The 17,878-nt window shown below is 40.1% G+C and overlaps 1 protein-coding gene across 3 annotated transcripts in view; it reads left to right on the top strand.

Annotated features, from left to right (window-relative positions):
- LOC110525311 (EGF-like repeat and discoidin I-like domain-containing protein 3) overlaps window positions 1–17,878 on the top strand; it is a 195,048-nt gene that overhangs the window by 91,699 nt on the left and 85,471 nt on the right. For all 3 annotated transcript variants that reach the window (XM_021605324.2, XM_036979443.1, XM_036979442.1), the window contains one exon: window positions 10,658–10,771. In XM_021605324.2, coding sequence (XP_021460999.2) covers window positions 10,658–10,771 — 114 coding nt within the window. The remainder of the gene's footprint in view (window positions 1–10,657; window positions 10,772–17,878) is intronic.

Here is a 17,878-nt window from a genome sequence, read left to right as displayed (position 1 = left end):
CACACACACACACACACACTCCCTCTCCAACCCTCCTTACCCCTCCTAGCCCGACGGTGTAAAAAAAAACGCCTGATGTGCTCTGAACAGCAAATCAGTTTAAGCCTCTGCTCTGCCGTCTCCTCTGTGTATAATTTTACTGAGCTGAGTCAGGGTGAAAGTGAAGCTTCACTTGATCCCGAGGCGCTTGTCTGGATGAGATAGATGAACGCTTCAGGATCAGCTCAGTAACATTCTGATAATGGTACATTATATGACGAAGATTATGAAATCACTCATCGCTTTGGATGTACAAGTTTGTTTTGTGTTGTTCTCTCTTTGCACATTCATATGATGTGGTGTAATGACTAGAAACAAGTTGGTTCTCAGCTACAATAATGTGCATATTTGTGAATGATGTGTATTTCATGGGCTCATGGAAAACCTATTGCATGACATTCTATGAAACAGATGAATTTGACATACTGTTTCTGTGCTCTTGAAAATATCTTTAGATTGAAATTAGTAAAAAATTCAAAAGTAAGGGCTGTGACAGTTATGACATTTTGTCAGCAGGTTATTGTCATGCCTAAGCCAGCCAGTCTCACGGTAATTGACTGTTAATTAGCACAAACATGTTTAGCATCTCCACGCATAAAAGCTGCATAAAAGCCCCTGAACATCTACATTTGAAAAAAAGTGTAATAAATCATTGTAATAATAATACAAATCATTTTAATATACACCATAATAATCCATTATTTATTTTAGTCAGGTCTAAAGAAACATTATGATAACAAGAAAATGTATTTCAGGAGAATAAAAGATGAGTTGGCCTACTGTATGTTATATGGCTAAAAGTGATCATTTGAAGCAGGACCTATATGCTAGATTTAGAGTTATTTAGCCACTTTAGTTGTGTCCTTAGAAAACCTTAGAATGTCTTAGAAATGAAAACATATATGGGCTGCATGTTGCAACTCTAGGTTATTGATGATTTGTGAAAGTCGCAAAAAATGCTTGTGCTCTTTTACTTGCCTCAGGCTGCTCAGCTCTCTCTCATCAAGCGTTCATATTTCCACCCATCATACTATTGTCAATTTCATATTTTCTTTACTAATATGTAAAATTTGTTTCGATTTAGAATGGCCCATTGTAAAATGGGCAGGAACAGGGGCAAGGGAGAAAATAAGTTGTCTGTATGCATTTGAATAGCGAATGGAGGCCATCCTATTTTTCAATGATGCCTGTCAGGCTACTATGGTTTTATAGTGGAGCATGTGCTTAATATGAGCAGCTGAGAAATAAATATAAGAACAAATATTTCACTCCACCTATCAACCACCGTTTGAGGAGCATGCTCTCGCTTGTGGACAGGCGATATTCCACCCAAACTCTGTATGCCATGGGCTCTCCAACCTCGTTCCTGCAGCTATCCAGTGCTTAATTTGGGAAACCAAGTGAAATCTGCTTGGAAACATTGATGTTTTCGCAACATAACATATTTCACTAAACGGTTGACAGCCGCGCGCTGCAGAAAGTATTAAAGGAGAGAGAGGAGAGGGAAACGCATGGTGGTGAGATCCTGTATAGCTAAGGTAATTCATTAGGAAAATAAATAAAAAACCTTATTACTAGGCTATTCAAAATAACCCTGCACAATCAATGAACCTACAGCATCTCCTAGGGCTAAATGTTACCTCCCAGATTTATGGATATACATTTTGGAGAGTACCATAAGGTAACCAGTGCATCCAGTATGCATAATAATACTGTCCACACTCAAAGGTGATTACTCAAAATATATATATTTTGGAGTATAGGCTAGACCAATTACGTACCAAATACATCTTAAATCAGATTTGCAATGCCTAATTGTTGGTAGGCTATGTACAGTATGTATTGTATAATGGAACATAAGCCTATGCATATGCATAATCTGTAATATGCGTATGGGTGTTTTGAATGAATCATCACCTTATAGAAAGCTCTGTCCATTTCATTTTGTTAGGCTTTGAAACGACATCCACAATGACCATGCTTTACACTCAGTTTCAACCTGCTATTGAACCTCTTTCTTCAAATTGATTGTCCCAGTGAGGTGAGTTTTAAAAGCAGATACTGGTTAGAACATGATAAGTGTTTGATGTGATTTTTGATTGCATTTGCATTTGATGTCAGAGTCAGTGGTTAGAGGGACAATACAGCCTTGAGTACCAGGCCATTAGGACCTGGTGGTCATTAGCAAGTTGGGTACTACCAAAGCATGCCCAGAGTGCATAACAGGAGATTACGGTGACTCACCAGTCACGTGGAATTTTACTGCAGTCATGACTCATGACTGACAGAGTGGTGGTAATATGGTCATCACAACAGCCCTAAATACAGTAGATGAAACCACGTTTGAAGCACATCATCCTACCCTGCTTAATGGTGATTGCACATAATCATGCTCATCAAATGAGCTTAGCAAACTGAACCATTTGGCAATGTGTGGTGCGTTACATGCTTATTATATGTTAATTACTGAATCGAATGCAAAGAGGCTGCCTTGGACTCCTCTCAGTTCCTAAGTCTTTGGCCCTGTGCCTGTGGATGTGCCTGTGGTATAGCGAGATGCAACCGGGAGGGTGTTTGTTTACCTGACCCCATGGACTAGCACATCCCCGTCTCTCTCCGTCTCTCACTGGACGGATTAACTGCATTCCCTCAAGTAATCCGCTTTCTCTCACCTGATTTACCGGCAACACAGCACTTTAACGTCTCACTTTTCTACCTCTGAGTTTCTAGGGGTGGCTGGCCTCTCAAAAAGGAGCAAATCATTGCCCTGGCTGTGTTTGTCTCTGTGTTATGGCCTGCTGCGGGCAATCTGGTCCTGTGTTACTCAGCTGGTAGAGCAGAGTGCTTGCAATGCAAGGGTTCGATTCCCACGGGAGAACCTGTACGAAAAATGTATGCACTCACTACTATAAGTTGCTCTACTTAAGAGTGTCTGCAAAATGACTGAAAAGTCATCTGAATGGCTCAGCCATCAATAAGCTGCTCCCAGACATTTTAAACCTGCATTAGGAAGTTGAGTCTATCATAGTTCATGTGGGATTCAATTACATTATGAAGGACAGCTCAGAACAGCTGAAGATGGATTTTGAAGAACTGACTGGGTCTCTGCTTGACACCAACAAACGCCCCATATAATCTGTCCCTGTGTCCTCCCTAAATCGTGGCATTGAACACCTTATGGAACAGCGGGGACTGTGACGAGACACACACGTACAGGCACAGACACAGACACAAATGATAAGACACGCACTCTACACACACGTTCACATGGATGTTGTATTGGAAATATGTGATAGTGGAGTAGTGGCCTGAGGGATGCATTGGGTTATGTGCTATAGAATATAATGTCATGTAATATTTTAAACTGTATAAAACTGCTTTAATGTTGTTATACCTCTTATGGTACCTGTTGTGTCATACATGTGTATTCTGCCTGCTAAGGTTCTATAGATGCCAGTGATGTATAAAAGGCACGTACGTGCTGTACTACTAATAATGTTCATTTATGGGATAAATATCAATTACATTTAGCCATATGGCTGCATTGTAAGTGCAAAATATTTAAGACGCCTGAATGACCTCAAAAAGAGAGGTTGAGATGGAGACAAATGCAACCATTTCTGTCCGTGAGATCCGACATCTGGACACAGGCAGGTGGGAACCCTATTAAATGCCATCTGAGTGTCCCAATCAGCCAATTCGATACTCTGCTGTATGTTCAGCTCTGAATGGCATGACTGATTTATGTTGTCTTTTTTTAGACCCCTCTTTGATAATTCATAGTGGGGGGTTTTCTCCTTCATGCAATTCTATGAAATAATGCAGGATAATGAGTTTGAAAAGCCGTTTTGAAAATCTCAGCTTTAATGATGATTGGCCCTTGTTGTCATGTATAATGCAGAAACTAGTCAGTGTTTGTCAGGTTAATATTCTTAACGAGATTGTTAGGCCCCTCTAGGTTGAATTAATTAAAACATAATCCTCCTTGATTGCGACAGCCTCCTGCTATCAAGATGGAATCCCTCCGACAAGTGCTTGTTTGTTCATTTCACAGCTAATAATATGTTAGTCAGTGGGGGACAGGGTGTCTAACTGGGTGCTCTCATTTCAATCACGGTGCCCCTCGCATGGACGGATAATTAGCTCTAATTGTCCTTTGGTGCCATCACAGAGCACTGTTACAGACAAGGTCTCCAACAGGAAATGTGCTCTACTCACCTCGGCAGTGTTACAGGGTTTCACTGGATTCCTTTCAAACAAATATTATCACACTATTAGAGTCACTTTGCTGGGTATTGACAACAATGATCAGCAACATGTGTTGGTAATTGTATGTCATCATGCCAAAATATCACTTGGACATATCAGAAAGGTGTTTCATGCATGATTTAATCCTAGTCATCATGAATGGAATCGGTTGAAAACTGTGGGACACAGCCTAGTTGAATAGAGCCCTTGTCTACTCCTTTACTTTGTCTTTGCAAACTGAGCAGTTGGTCAGGTCTGTTTCAGGGTGGCAGGTAGTCTAGTGGTTGAAAGCATTGGGCCAATCCCTGAGCAGACGAAGTGAATAATCTGCTGATGTGCCCTTGAGCAAGATGCTTTACTCTAATTGCTCCTGGTTAAGAGTGTCGGCTAAATGACTACAATGTTTCCCCACTCCCGAAGTTCAAAGAGGAATTGTGTCACCTATTATGCATAATCGAACAGAACTGAACCCTGAGATGTGCTTTTGATCAATTTATTCTGCAGTTTAGCAGGACTCCACAGCCCCCTACCTACCTACCTACCACGTGAGGCCAATATCAATGTCTATGTCTATTGTGGTAACATTGAAAGCCCTTGTCTTTCTCAATTTGGACATATGGTCCAGATGAAATGCTTTTCAAAATATAACGTTGTCTTTGTTTCCCGGCAGGGTGCATGTTCTGTCTGATTCTACTCAGTTATGGAGGACTTGTCTTTATTCGTTTCAGTGCTTTCAGTGCTTTCACCGTCAGGTTGAGAAGGTTCATCTCCGCAGAGGTATTCTCTCCATCATCATGACTGGTGCTCCATAGGTCTATGTGCTCTTTGAATATAATAGGAAATACATGGAATGTTAGCCTATAATGAGTACTAATGTGTTCCCATAACGGTGTCTGAAACATTGTCAAGGTAGCACATGTAAACTTCACATGCCACAATAGACAGACATGTCAATATGGATGTGATGTTCCTCAACTTTCAGAATGCAGTATTGCAACAGTCTCATCACACTGCTAACTAAGAATTCAATTCAGATATAGACAGAAAACCCTAATTTGGAATTTTGATAGTAAGTGGTGGGCTTGGCCAAATGCCATCAGCTGATGTGAGGTAATGTGTGTTATGGATGTGTTAGCTTGGATACTGCACTTAGATGACAAAATTGCCAAAAAGAATAGAATCAGCTCACCAGATTTTAGTCTATGATTTGACTATTAAATGTTCAATCTTTCTTTAGAATTTTTTTTTCCCCAAGGGAATAGTTTCAACACATTCAAATGAGAGTTCAGTTCACGTAACAGGGTTGACCTTAAAATGAGGGAAATATGTAAATGAATCACTAATCTTCAGAATTTACTTTATCAAAGCAACACAAAAAACTAGGGATTTACAATGATGGTGAAATGAGTAAGTGGGTTAAAATCTTCCTAGATGTGACACAGGTTTGACAGAGGGGCAGTCAAAATACAGATTTTTGGCAAGATTCTTGGTCTTAGTAAGATTTTAAGTCAGAAGTTTACATACACCTTAGGCAAATACATTTCAACTCAGTTTTTCACAATTCCAAACATTTAATCCTAGTAAAAATTCCCTGCCTTAGGTCAGTTAGGATCACCACTTTATTTTAAGAATGTGAAATGTCAGAATAATAGATTGATAGAGAAAAATATTTATTTCAGCTTTTATTTCTTTCATCACATTCCCAGTGAGTCAGAAGTTTACATACACTCGATTATTATTTGGTAGCATTGCCTTTAAATTGTGTAATTAACTTGGGTCAAACGTTTCGGTTAGCCTTCCACGAGCTTCCCACAATAAGTTAGGTGAATTTTGTCCCATTCCTCCTGACAGAGCTGGTGTAACTGAGTCAGGTTTGTAGGCCTCCTTGCTCGCACATGCATTTTCAGTTCTGCCCACAATGTTCTATAGGAATGAGGTCAGGGCTTAGTGATTGCCACTCCAATACCTTGACATTGTTGTCCTTAAGCCATTTTGCCATAACTTTGGAAGTATGCTTGGGGTCATTGTCCATTTGGAAGACCCATTTGCGACCAAGCTTTAATTTCCTGACTGATGTCTTGTGATGTTGCTTCAATATATCCACGTACTTTTCCATCTATTTTGTGAAGTGCCCCAGAACCACCTGCAGCAAAGCACCCCCACAACATGATGCTGCCACCCCCGTGTTTCACGGTTGGGAGGGTATTCTTCGGCTTGCAAGCCTCCCCCTTTTTCCTCCAAACATAAGGATGGTCATTATGGCCAAACAGTTCTATTTTTGTTTCATCAGACCAGAGGACATTTCTCCAAAAAGTATGATCTTTGTCCCCATGTGTAGTTGCAAACAACAGACTGGCTTTTTTATGGCGGTTTTGGAGCAGTGGCTTCTTCCTTGCTGAGCGGCCTTTCAGATTATGTCGATATTGGACTCGTTTTACTGTGGATACAGATACTTTGGTACCTGTTTCCTCCAGCATCTTCACAAGGTCCTTTGCTGATGTTCTGGGTTTGATTTGCACTTTTTGCACCAAAGTACATTCATTTTTAGGAGACAGAACGCGTCTCCTTCCTGAGCGGTATGACGGCTGCGTGGTCCCATGATGTTTATACTTGCGTACTATTGTTTGTACAGATGAACGTGGTACCTTCAGGCATTTGAAAATAGCTCCCAAGGATGAACCAGACTTGTGGTCTACAATTTTTTTTCTGAGCTCTTGGCTGATTTTCTTTTCATTTTCCGATGATATCAAGCAAATAGGCACTGAGTTTGAAGATAGGCCTTGAAATACATCCACAGGTACACCTCCAATTGACTTAAATTATGTACATTCAGAATCAGAAGCTTCTAAAGCCATGACATCATTTTCTGGAATTTTCCTAGCTGTTTAATGGCACAGTCAACTTAGTGTATGTAAACGTCTGACCCACTGGACTTGTGATACAGTGAATTATAAGTGAAATAATCTGTTTGTAAACAATTGTTGGAAAAATTACTTGTGTTATGCACAAATTAGATGTCCTAACCAACTTACCAAAACCATAGTTTGTTAACAAGAGATTTGTGGAGTGGTTGAAAAACAAATTAATGACTCCAACCTAAGTGTATGTAAACTCCCGACTTCAACTGTTTATAAAAAAATGTCTGATATAAATTTAAAAAAAATGTAAAGTCAATGTTCATGCACAATTTCTTTTTAAAATGTCAAAGGTACTCTTTTCACGGAATGACCCACCAATGTCTATGTTTGTAGTGGCAACAGTGAAAGCCCTTGTCTTTCTCACTTTAGACATATGGTCCAGATGATATGCTTTTTTCAAAATATAATGTTATTCTCTTTGTTCCCCTGTGGTGTGCATGTTCCAGCTGATTCTGCTCAGTTATGGAGGGCTTATCTTTATTCGTTTCAGTGCTTGAATTCTCATCACTGTCAGGTTGAGAAGGTTCATCTCAGCAGGGGTATTCTCTCCATCATCACATGCATCATATGAGTAGGGGGCTACTGTGACTGATGCTCCACATATATATGTGCTCTTTGAATATCACAGTGTAATCTGTGCCTATAGGAGGGCCACACGTGTTCCCAGAATGATGTCTGGAACATTGTCTGGGACACACCTGGAACACGGTAGCATTTTCAAACGGCACATGCCACTATAGACATAGGCATACCTTTGTGAATGTGACGCTCCGCAACTTTTAGAACACAGTATCGAATTTGTCTTTCAAATGTCTTGTCACGCTGCTAAATAGACAAACCTTAATTTGGAGTTTTGATTGTATGCTGTGGGCTTGGCCAAATGTCATCAGCTGATCCGAGTGCATGTGTGCTATTATGGATGTATTAGCAAGGATACTGCACTTAGATGTGGAAGATAACATCTCAGAAAATCATCAGAATAACATCCTAACAGGCTTATATTTGTGTCCTTAAGCTTGCAGAGTTTGTTCCATAATCATTAATTTAGTGTTTATTAGTCACTGAAGAGTAGGGCATGCTTTAGAGTGGGATTAAGTGTCTTAGTACTCACTTTACTAGAGGGGGAAATGAGACCTTTGCTTATGTGTATGTTTCCAAATGCCAAGTTATGGATTCTTCTCAAAATCTATTCCAACCTTTTTCTTGTGTGCATGAGACTGGCAGGATGCCATAAAGTGGATTCCTTTATGAGATCTCCTGTCATGAAACACATCCGGTTCACAGTAGGTTATTCTCAGCAGGACTTTGCCCCAAACGCTATCTGACGTCAGTATCAGATCACAGACATAGCAAACAGACTGTGGACCAATAGGGAATTTTTAGAATGTAAACAGTACAGCACTGATTTTGATCTGCCTCTAAAGAACATGATGGCTGACATGTGTCACTGTTCTGTGATCTGTAGATGAAATGGCATGAGACCAGATAGTTCCAGCTAGATTGAAGATGTGTACATTCCTTACTACCTAATGTACTGTACATTCTTTACATTGCATAGCTCAAGTCTACACAGTAGTGGTGCAGTAGCCTGCTACAGTGCCTTGCAAATGTATTTATCCCCCTTGGCATTTTTCCTATATTGTTGCATTAAAACCTGTAATTTAAATTGATTTGTATTTGTATTTCATGTAATGGACATACACAAAATAGTCCAAATTGGTGAAGTGAAATTAAGCAATTACTTGTTTCAAAAGATTATAACAAAAAAAAAAAAACTGAAAAGATATGCATATGTATTCACCCCCTTTGCAACCAATTACCTTCATAAGTCACATAATTAGTTAAATAAAGTCCACCTGTGTGCAATCTAAGTGTCACATGATCTGCCACATGATCTCAGTGTATATATATACACCTGTTCTGAAAGGCCCCAGAGTCTGCAACACCCCTAAGCAAGGGGCACCACCAAGCAAGCGGCACCATGAAGACCAAGGAGCTCTCCAGTCAGGGACAAAATTGTGGAGAAGTACAGATCAGGGTTGGGTTATAAAAAAATATCAGAAACTTTGAACATACCACGGAGCACCATTAAATCCATTATTAAAGAATGGAAAGAATATGGTACCACAACAAACCTGCCAAGAGAGGGCCGCCCACCAAAACTCACCGACTAGGCAAGGAGGGCATTAATCAGAGAGGCAAAAAAGAGACCAAAGATAACCCTGAAGGAGCTGCAAAGGTCCACAGCGGAGATTGGAGTATCTGTATATAGGACCACTTTAAGCTGTACACTCCACAGAGCTGGGCTTTACAGAAGAGTGGCCAGAAAAAAAAGCCATTGCTTAAAGAAAAAAAACAAGAAAATGTTTTTGGTGTTCGCCAAAAGGCATATGAGAGACTCCCCAAACATATGGAAGAAGGTACTCTGGTCAGATGAGACTAAAATTGAGCTTTTTGGCCCTCATGGAAAACGTTATGTCTAGCGCAAACCGAACACCTCTCATCACCCTGAGAACATCATCCCATCAGTGAAACATGGTGGTGAAAGCATCATGCTGTGGGGAATTTTTTCATCAGCAGAGACTGGGAAACTGGTCAGAATTGAAGGAATGATGGATGGCGCTAAATACAGGGAAATACTTGAGAGAAACCTGTTTCAGTCTTCCTGAGATTTGAGAATGGGACAGAGGTTCACCTTCCAGCAGGACAACGACCCTATGCATACTGCTAAAGCAACATACGACTGGTTTAATCAAAGCCCAGACCTCAATCCAATTGAGAATATGTGGTATGACTTAAAGATTGCTGTACACCAGCGGAACCCATCCAACTTGAAGGAGCTAGAACGGTTTTGCCTTGAAGAATGGGCAAAAATCCCAGTGGCTAGATGTGCCAAACTTATAGAGACCTACCCCAAGAGACTTGCAGCTGTAATTCCTGCAAAAGGTGTCTCTACAAAGTATTGACTTTGGGGGGATGAATAGTTATGCAACCTCAAGTCTTTTTTTTTGGTCTTGTTTCTTGTTTGCTTCACAATAAAAAATATTTTGCATCTTCAAAGTGGTAGGAATGTTGTGTAAATCAAATGATACAACCTCCCCCAAAATCTATTTTAATTCCAGGTTGTAAGGCAACAAAATAGGAAAAATGCCAAGGGGGTTGAATACTTTCGCAAGCCACTGTATATATGTTTGTTGAAAGTCCCAAACTTAAATTGGTGGGTAGCATTAACGGTCGATCCCAGGAAACCATTTGATTTATTAGCTTCAGGAAGCCAGCCGCTCCATCTCAGCGAAAGCATCTTGGGGAGGCAGAATCAAGTATCAAATGGAGCAAATTCAATAAATATTCCCCACGAATGCAAATTAATTGGAACCATGTCCTGCTAATTGCAAACATTTCTGCTTCAAAGATATTAATGTGCCTCTTTTCTGTTTTCTTGGCTCTTACAGATGTTAACGAATGCGAGAGAGACCCGTGTAAAAATGGGGGCATCTGCACAGATCTGGTTGCCAACTACTCGTGCGAATGCCCCGGGGAGTACATGGGAAGGAACTGCCAATACAGTAAGTGCTGTATTTTTCTCTTATTTTCTCTTCTCTTTTATGATCAGCCTTGCCTGGCTCTTCTCTTTTATGATCAGCCTTGCCTGGTGTACAGAACAGTTGGTAACTAGTGCTGGCAAACAGGGCAAAAACATTATTTAATTTTGTTTCTTTGTTTCTTTTCTTTGTTTCTTACCTTCTTTCTGTATCTAAATCCACAAGGGTCTGTATCTGTGTTTTGTGGAAATTGTTGTGAGGATTCTGGGTTGTTCGAGATGAGACTGACTTGGACAAAGGCTCCTCCATGATTGCAGACAATCAATGGGGCAGACCTTGCACAACACACATGAACACACATACGCATCCATGCAACCACACACACACACACACACACACACACACACACACACACACACACACACACACACACACACACACACACACACACACACACACAGATTCTTAGATTCTTAACCTTACCCACATACTCTGCTTTCACCAGACATATTCCCTCTTTGGGGACATTAACAATACTTACACTTTCTCTTAAAGTTACAACAATGTGCTAGTTTTGAGTAGTCCAGTGGTAGCTGAACTGAATTTTTTGTAATACAGTCATGTCATTGGACCAACTTTTGGCACCGTCTGGTAGAGATTTTCTAAAAAAGAAGCCTGAATATGTTGCTAGTGACTGGCCATGTCCGAATACCCGTACTTGCGTTCTAGGCTTTGAGAGTGTATGCCCTGCTGCTAGTTGTTAAGCTAGTGCTCCTGCTACCTGTCTCTCCTTAACTTGTTGACCGGTGTTTTGGCTCACTGCCCTGAAATTTACTGCTTGCTTCTACATCACCACTTGTATAGTGTATGTGCAGCCAGGAACCATACAATGAGCAAGTCCTCTGCTTTCTCTCCGTTTGCCATACTGGTCTGTGACTCAGGTGTGTGTTGCTTGTGCTTTTGCCATTTCACGGGCTATGCTTGTTTCAGGAGGCAGGGTGAGGCTTTATTTGTGAACCCACTGTAGTTTATAGCAATTTTTTTTTGTAAATTGCCACTGACCAGCAATTTGAGTTTTTTGATCTTCAGTCTAATACAGTGATTGGAGAACTATTCAAAACAATGTCACTGTCACTCCCTGACCGTAGAGAGCTTTTTATGTTTCTATTTTGGTGTTGTCAGGGTGTGATTTGGGTGGGCATTCTATGTTCCTTTTTCTATGTTTTGTATTTCTTTGTTTTGGCCGGGTATGGTTCTCAATCAGGGACAGCTGTCTATCGTTGTCTCTGATTGGGAACCATACTTAGGTAGCTTTTTCCCACATGGTTTTTGTGGGTAGTTATTTTCTGTTTAGTGTTTGCACCTTGGTTTAATTTATTCTCTTGTTATTTTGTATTAGTGTTCAGTTCAATAAAAAAACATGAACACTTTCCACGCTGCGCTTTGGTCCGACTACTCTTCCTCATCCAACAACGAAAACCGTGACAGTCACTGTCATGGTTCTATGCATCTCTCGATGAACAAAACTTTTCAACTTTTCAACTTTTCAAAGATTAGGAGCCATGCTCAGAAGATGTTTGTACTGTTTGGGTCAACCTATGTATGTGAACAGACATTTTTGTTGATGAAATATAACATGTCAAGGCACAGATTATCTCTTACTGACTCTCACTTCTCAGCAATCCTGCACATAGCGATGTCAGAAACTATACCTGACTTCACTGCTCTAGTCAATGCCTAGTCAGAGTTTTCACTTCTTCACTCCTTCACTGATTGAGTAGTTTAAATGTAATGTTGAGCTTTTTCTCTTTCTTTTGTTTTTGTGCATAACCATTAACAAGAGTTCTGCCCATGGTGCTGAATGCACAGTGTACTTTTCTCTCTGTGTAGTTCATTGCATGTTTAATAATGAAAATACCTACCAAAAGAAGAACATGGATGTGGTTTATTTCTGTGCATGTTAAAAAAGTTAAATAAGTAACATTTCTGGATGTGATTTACAGTAGATATCTGTCAACACAGTCATACACATGATGTATAATCCTGTAATATGAATCTGGCCGCGATGGCAAAAATATATTCTAATATGGCACTCCATGGAAAATAATTGCCCGGGCCTGCTGTAGACTGTCCTTGATAGAGTTGGTTATTGATGCTTGCCGATGGTTTCATAATTATCTCAATGACAGAACTCAGGCCATCAAGGTATAAAGGGTCACATCAGAATTCATTGAGATACATAAAGGAGTGCCCCAAGGTTCCTTACTCGGCCCACTACTGTTTTCAATCTATATACATAGCATAGGTAATGCTGTAAAAATAATATATTAATTTCTATGCAGATGATACTGTGTTGTATTCCATTGCCCCATTGGTTGGCCAAGCCTTTTCACATTTTAAGTCTAATTTCCAAGCACTGCATGGGTCCTTTTGGATTCAAAGTTAGTGCTAAATGCAAACAAAACAATGCTTTTATTAGGTCCTATATCCCAGATTTAAATGAATTTGTAATGACTAGTTTGAACGGTACACAAATTGATCAAGTTCCTTCCTACAAATATCTTGGTGTATGGCTTGATGACAAACTGTCATTTAAGGAACATATCACTGTGCTGGTAAAGAAGTTGAAGTTCAAGGTTGGTTTCTTTTCCAGAAACAAAGCATGCCTGACTTTGTTAATCGGAAGGAAATTGTCCAGGCCCTGGGAATATTATCTATATGCATGCAGCAGCATCTACACTTAAACCACTAGATGCTGTTTTCAATTGTGCCCTTAGGTGTATTACTAGTGATGGTTATAGAAGTGTGTTGGGCATCTTTGTATTTAAGGAGAGAGCATATTTTTCTTGTGTTTATCTACAAAGCACTAATGCAGGAACTTCCTATGTATCTATCATCATTAATTCAATTTGGACGTATGAATTACCAAACAGGGTCTCAGGGTTGGACAACACTGGGGGCCCCTTCGGTCTCCATAGATTTGGGAAAAGCAGATGAAGTTTTTTTGCTCCCTTTATGTGGAACAACTTCCATAGCTCGCTGAATTAAGATGTTCTGTTCCCCCTTGGACAGTTCAGAGTGATGATCAGAGATCTCTATGTTCATAAATGTGTCTGTTTTTCTTAATATGTTTTGTAATTTTGCAATTTTGTATATTGTGTTTGATGTATTTATGCAGGGCTCATCTGTAAAACAGACCCTAGTGTCTGTATGTGATTGCTCTTTTTATGCAGGGCTCATCTGTAAAACAGACCCTAGTGTCAGTATGACTTCACTGTCAAAACAAACAATACAATTCTAGACATTTTGGGTATGCAATTTAAAAAAATATTTATAGTATGTTAAATATAGCAAAATGTGTGTGCTTTAAATACCTGGATGTCATATTACATTTGGCTTTTCATCTCGTATAATTCGTTGCAAACTTTTAAGGAAGATAATTGTCTTTTGAGACAGACATGTGTTTGACAATAGCTGATAATCAATTGAGGGGATGCACTGTACCAAAATGAATGAATGGCGGGAATCAAAGTGATTTCGCATTAGATGATGTATTCTCAGTAGGATGAGCCTAGTATGCTGATATTTGTTGATTAATGCAATTGTTTTTACGAAACAGTATGTTCTAAATAGTATGTATTATGATTAGTACACAATATGCAGTTTAGGTAATAGTAGGCAAGACAGATTTCAGACAAAGACAATATATGTGCAGTCAAGTACAGCTCCTGTCAGTACTGAAGTTCTCGTTGAAAAAAATAAGACCACGCACAATTACCCTTTTTTAAATATATTTTTTATAAGCATCTATATGTAAATTACAGCTACACGCTGGAGACCATTTCCACCATCATTTGTTGGTCTCTTTGACGCACTCAGAGCTACAGTTCTCATATATTTGGTTTTATATGAATTTGAACTGATTCAAGAGCAGACAAAAGTTGACTTTTGGAATCAGGCGAGGATTGGGAGCCTTGAACTATTTTCTAACCTGGCTTCTGTGTTTCGGCCACAGCCACTGCTTAGAAGAAAGCTGTTTGATGGATTAGTTCAAGTCTGTACTCGCCAGATAGCAGAGTCCTTTTCCAACAGAGGGAAATGTGCCTCAGCATTTACCGTCTGTAAACAACTTCATCTAGATATGCACCAGAAATCAACATCTTTATGTTTGCATTTTGTGAAGGCCCCAAGTGTGAAAGTTCATTTTTTACGTTATCATCATGAAATAGTCGCTGTCTGAACAATTTCTTCTGGAGCAATAACAACACTATTGTAATGTGGAGCAGGGATGGACAACTTTAGTGGGGGTGGGGGCCACAAATCTGAACTCATCATAAGGGGGCCGCAGTGGTCCACAGATCTGCACACCCACATCCACATGCCATCAGAACCGACCCTTGCCTTTTGGGGGCCCTAAGTGAAATGTTATTTTCATGAATCTTTACAATATAGCCAATTTTGACTTTGCAGCTGGCCCATCTAGCGGAAATCGCTCAGTTCTGCCTCCAGGACAAAACTCATCCCAATAAACATCAACCTGCTCTGTGAAGCATGTGGAAAGGAAATCCATAATAAAGTCTTTGAAATACATATCATCCATGTGAATAAACCAACCACTAAACTAATTGCCCGAGGGGCGAAACTCAAGGGCTTGTCATTGTAAATCAATCAGGCAATCTTCATCAGTTGAAAAGCAATTATTGGAAATGAACAACTATACTTGTCTGCGATTTGACACCACACATTCACTAATGGCAATGACATAGGGCAACTAGAGTGTCAACCAATTGAATGCCTTGAACCAAAAAAATGTACAAATATAAAATGTATACCTCCAACCAGACCAATTGCAAACCCTGTCTTTGATTTGGATAAAAGCTGGAGATCAGAGGTGGAGAAATACTTATTAAACTCTGAGCTATTCTGAGAGCAGTAGGGTGAGAGAGGGAGTACCAGAGATGTTTATTTTATTATTTCCATGGCTGCACAGAATGAGAGGACTGCTCACTGTCTCTCTCATCTTCAGAAGTGGCTTGTTTTTCCAAACCCTGGAGCCTGTTGGCTCAAAAAGACCTTGTTCATTCATTAAGCCATTTCTGGGAATTTCTAGGAGTTCAGTTGGAACTCACGCTGGTGAATGCCCACTGGCAAAGTGTGTGTGCGTGCACAGGTGTTTGTTTGTGTGTGTGAGAGCCTGCATCAAGCCGGTGGGCATTCACAGGAAATTAGTCAAACTTAACTTTTTGAATGTTAGTGCAATCATATTCACACCGCAGAATGGGTTTTCATTCTCTCCCCAGTCCTCCAGTCTTCCTTCTCATTAGTATTGCTGCGGTGGCCTTAATTTCAGTGTGGCTCTAATTTGTTGGGGCTGTAGGTAAGCCTTGTGGGAGATTTATTCAGCTGTCACATGGTAGCGATGGCGGCGTTAGGGATGTGTGTGCTGTCGGGGGGCTGAAGTATGCACAGGGAGCAGCAAGCTGAGGCCTAGGGCCTCCAGCCACAGCTGCCCTGCACTGATGGACGCATGGCTGGCAGACAGATCATTAAAGGAGCCCTGTTATCTCCACAAGGTGAACGTTGCCACAGAGTTGCCGTAGCATTGTTATAGCATTGCTGCTAGGGTTGCTGCTAGGTTTGGTAGAGAATTGCTACAACATTGTTACAGTGTTTATACACAGAGTTGTTACAGATTGTCTAAAGCAATAGTATTGATAAAGTGTTGGAGCATTTGCTAAGGCTTAGTTGCTACAGTGTTTCTTCAGTGTTATAGAATGGCTTCCCTGGCAGTACAGTTGGGGGGGGGGGGGGGGGGGGTTGAACTGGACTAGCGCTTTAAAAAAAATGTTTTTAAAATATGCTCAACTGTAGTATCTGTGGTCACAACACTAATTCAGATATCTGGCATTAAAATGGCATTATAATTTAAAAAAATGGTGGTTAATCATATCAGCTATACATTAGGACTATTATACAAATCCAGGTGCTATATCGAGTCATAACATAAAGGGTAGGTAATGTCAAGGGGGAAAAAACATGCTAAAATAAATCAGCCTCAGAAGACAAGTTCTTTGTAGTGAAGATTGAATAACAGAATGTAGAGAGCGACAGGAAACGAGAAAATACAAGGCATATTGTTTCGACATTATTGAACTCTGAGTTACGGACGCAGCTCAGGAAAAGAGTCCTTGTTAAAACTTGTCATGAATATAGGTGTCATAAGTTTATCCTGTGATGTGCTTTTTTTATTCCACCCAAACCGTCTTTTGATTGAGGGATGAAAGGATGAAGAAAAAACAGATTCCCTGCTCTGGCATAACAAGATTGAGAGGGTTTCTGCGGTGTACCTCAGAAAGGCAGCCTTTCGTAAACATTAGTATTCATGGATTTGAATCCAGGGGATTGGCCAGAGATTGCCAACCTGCAAATGAAATTGGGATTGTATGTCAACACAATGGAGCATTAGCAATGCTTAGCCATCACTTTAATATTAATCTTTGATAAGACAGGTTCCCTCACCGGTCCCCTCAAACCATTTCATTTTTTTAGTTCAAATTTTAGCAAAGAAGCTATTTCTTCTCCCTCCAAAAAGATAGGTTATTTAGAAAATAACCTTTTTCCATCAATAGTTTTCTGTTTGTAGAGGCAGACGACCAGGCAAAGCTGACAAGAGCACAGATGGAGTTGAGATACCAGATTTGAGCAAACACAAAAGCCTTTTGGAGACACTGACATCGCTCACTTGCCAATGTACTCATTTGCTCTTTCAATGGATTGACCTTCTGGCATGCCAGGATAAGTTCTTACCATACTACCCCTAATATACAGCAGGTGGACTTATGACCATATGACACATAGGGTGTTTCTCAAAATGCATACAACCGTGCTCCGAGCACGGAGGGTCGGAGTATGAATCCAAATCAATGTATGCAAAACGGAGCAAGGAGGGCACTTCTCGAATGTGTACTCTGTTTATACATATTTTGAAGCATGCATTGATGCAAGCTTCAACGGAAAGTATGCACGAAAATATGACGCAACAATGTAAAAACACATTTTCTTGAAGTCAATGAGCCATTATTTGAGCTGAAGCGAGAGAATATACCCTCCGACTTCGGAATTAAATATTAC

The sequence above is a fragment of the Oncorhynchus mykiss genome, chromosome 6 (genome assembly GCF_013265735.2).
Source record: "Oncorhynchus mykiss isolate Arlee chromosome 6, USDA_OmykA_1.1, whole genome shotgun sequence".
Classification (NCBI taxonomy): domain Eukaryota; kingdom Metazoa; phylum Chordata; class Actinopteri; order Salmoniformes; family Salmonidae; genus Oncorhynchus; species Oncorhynchus mykiss.
This window is presented reverse-complemented; position numbering and strand designations above follow the sequence as displayed.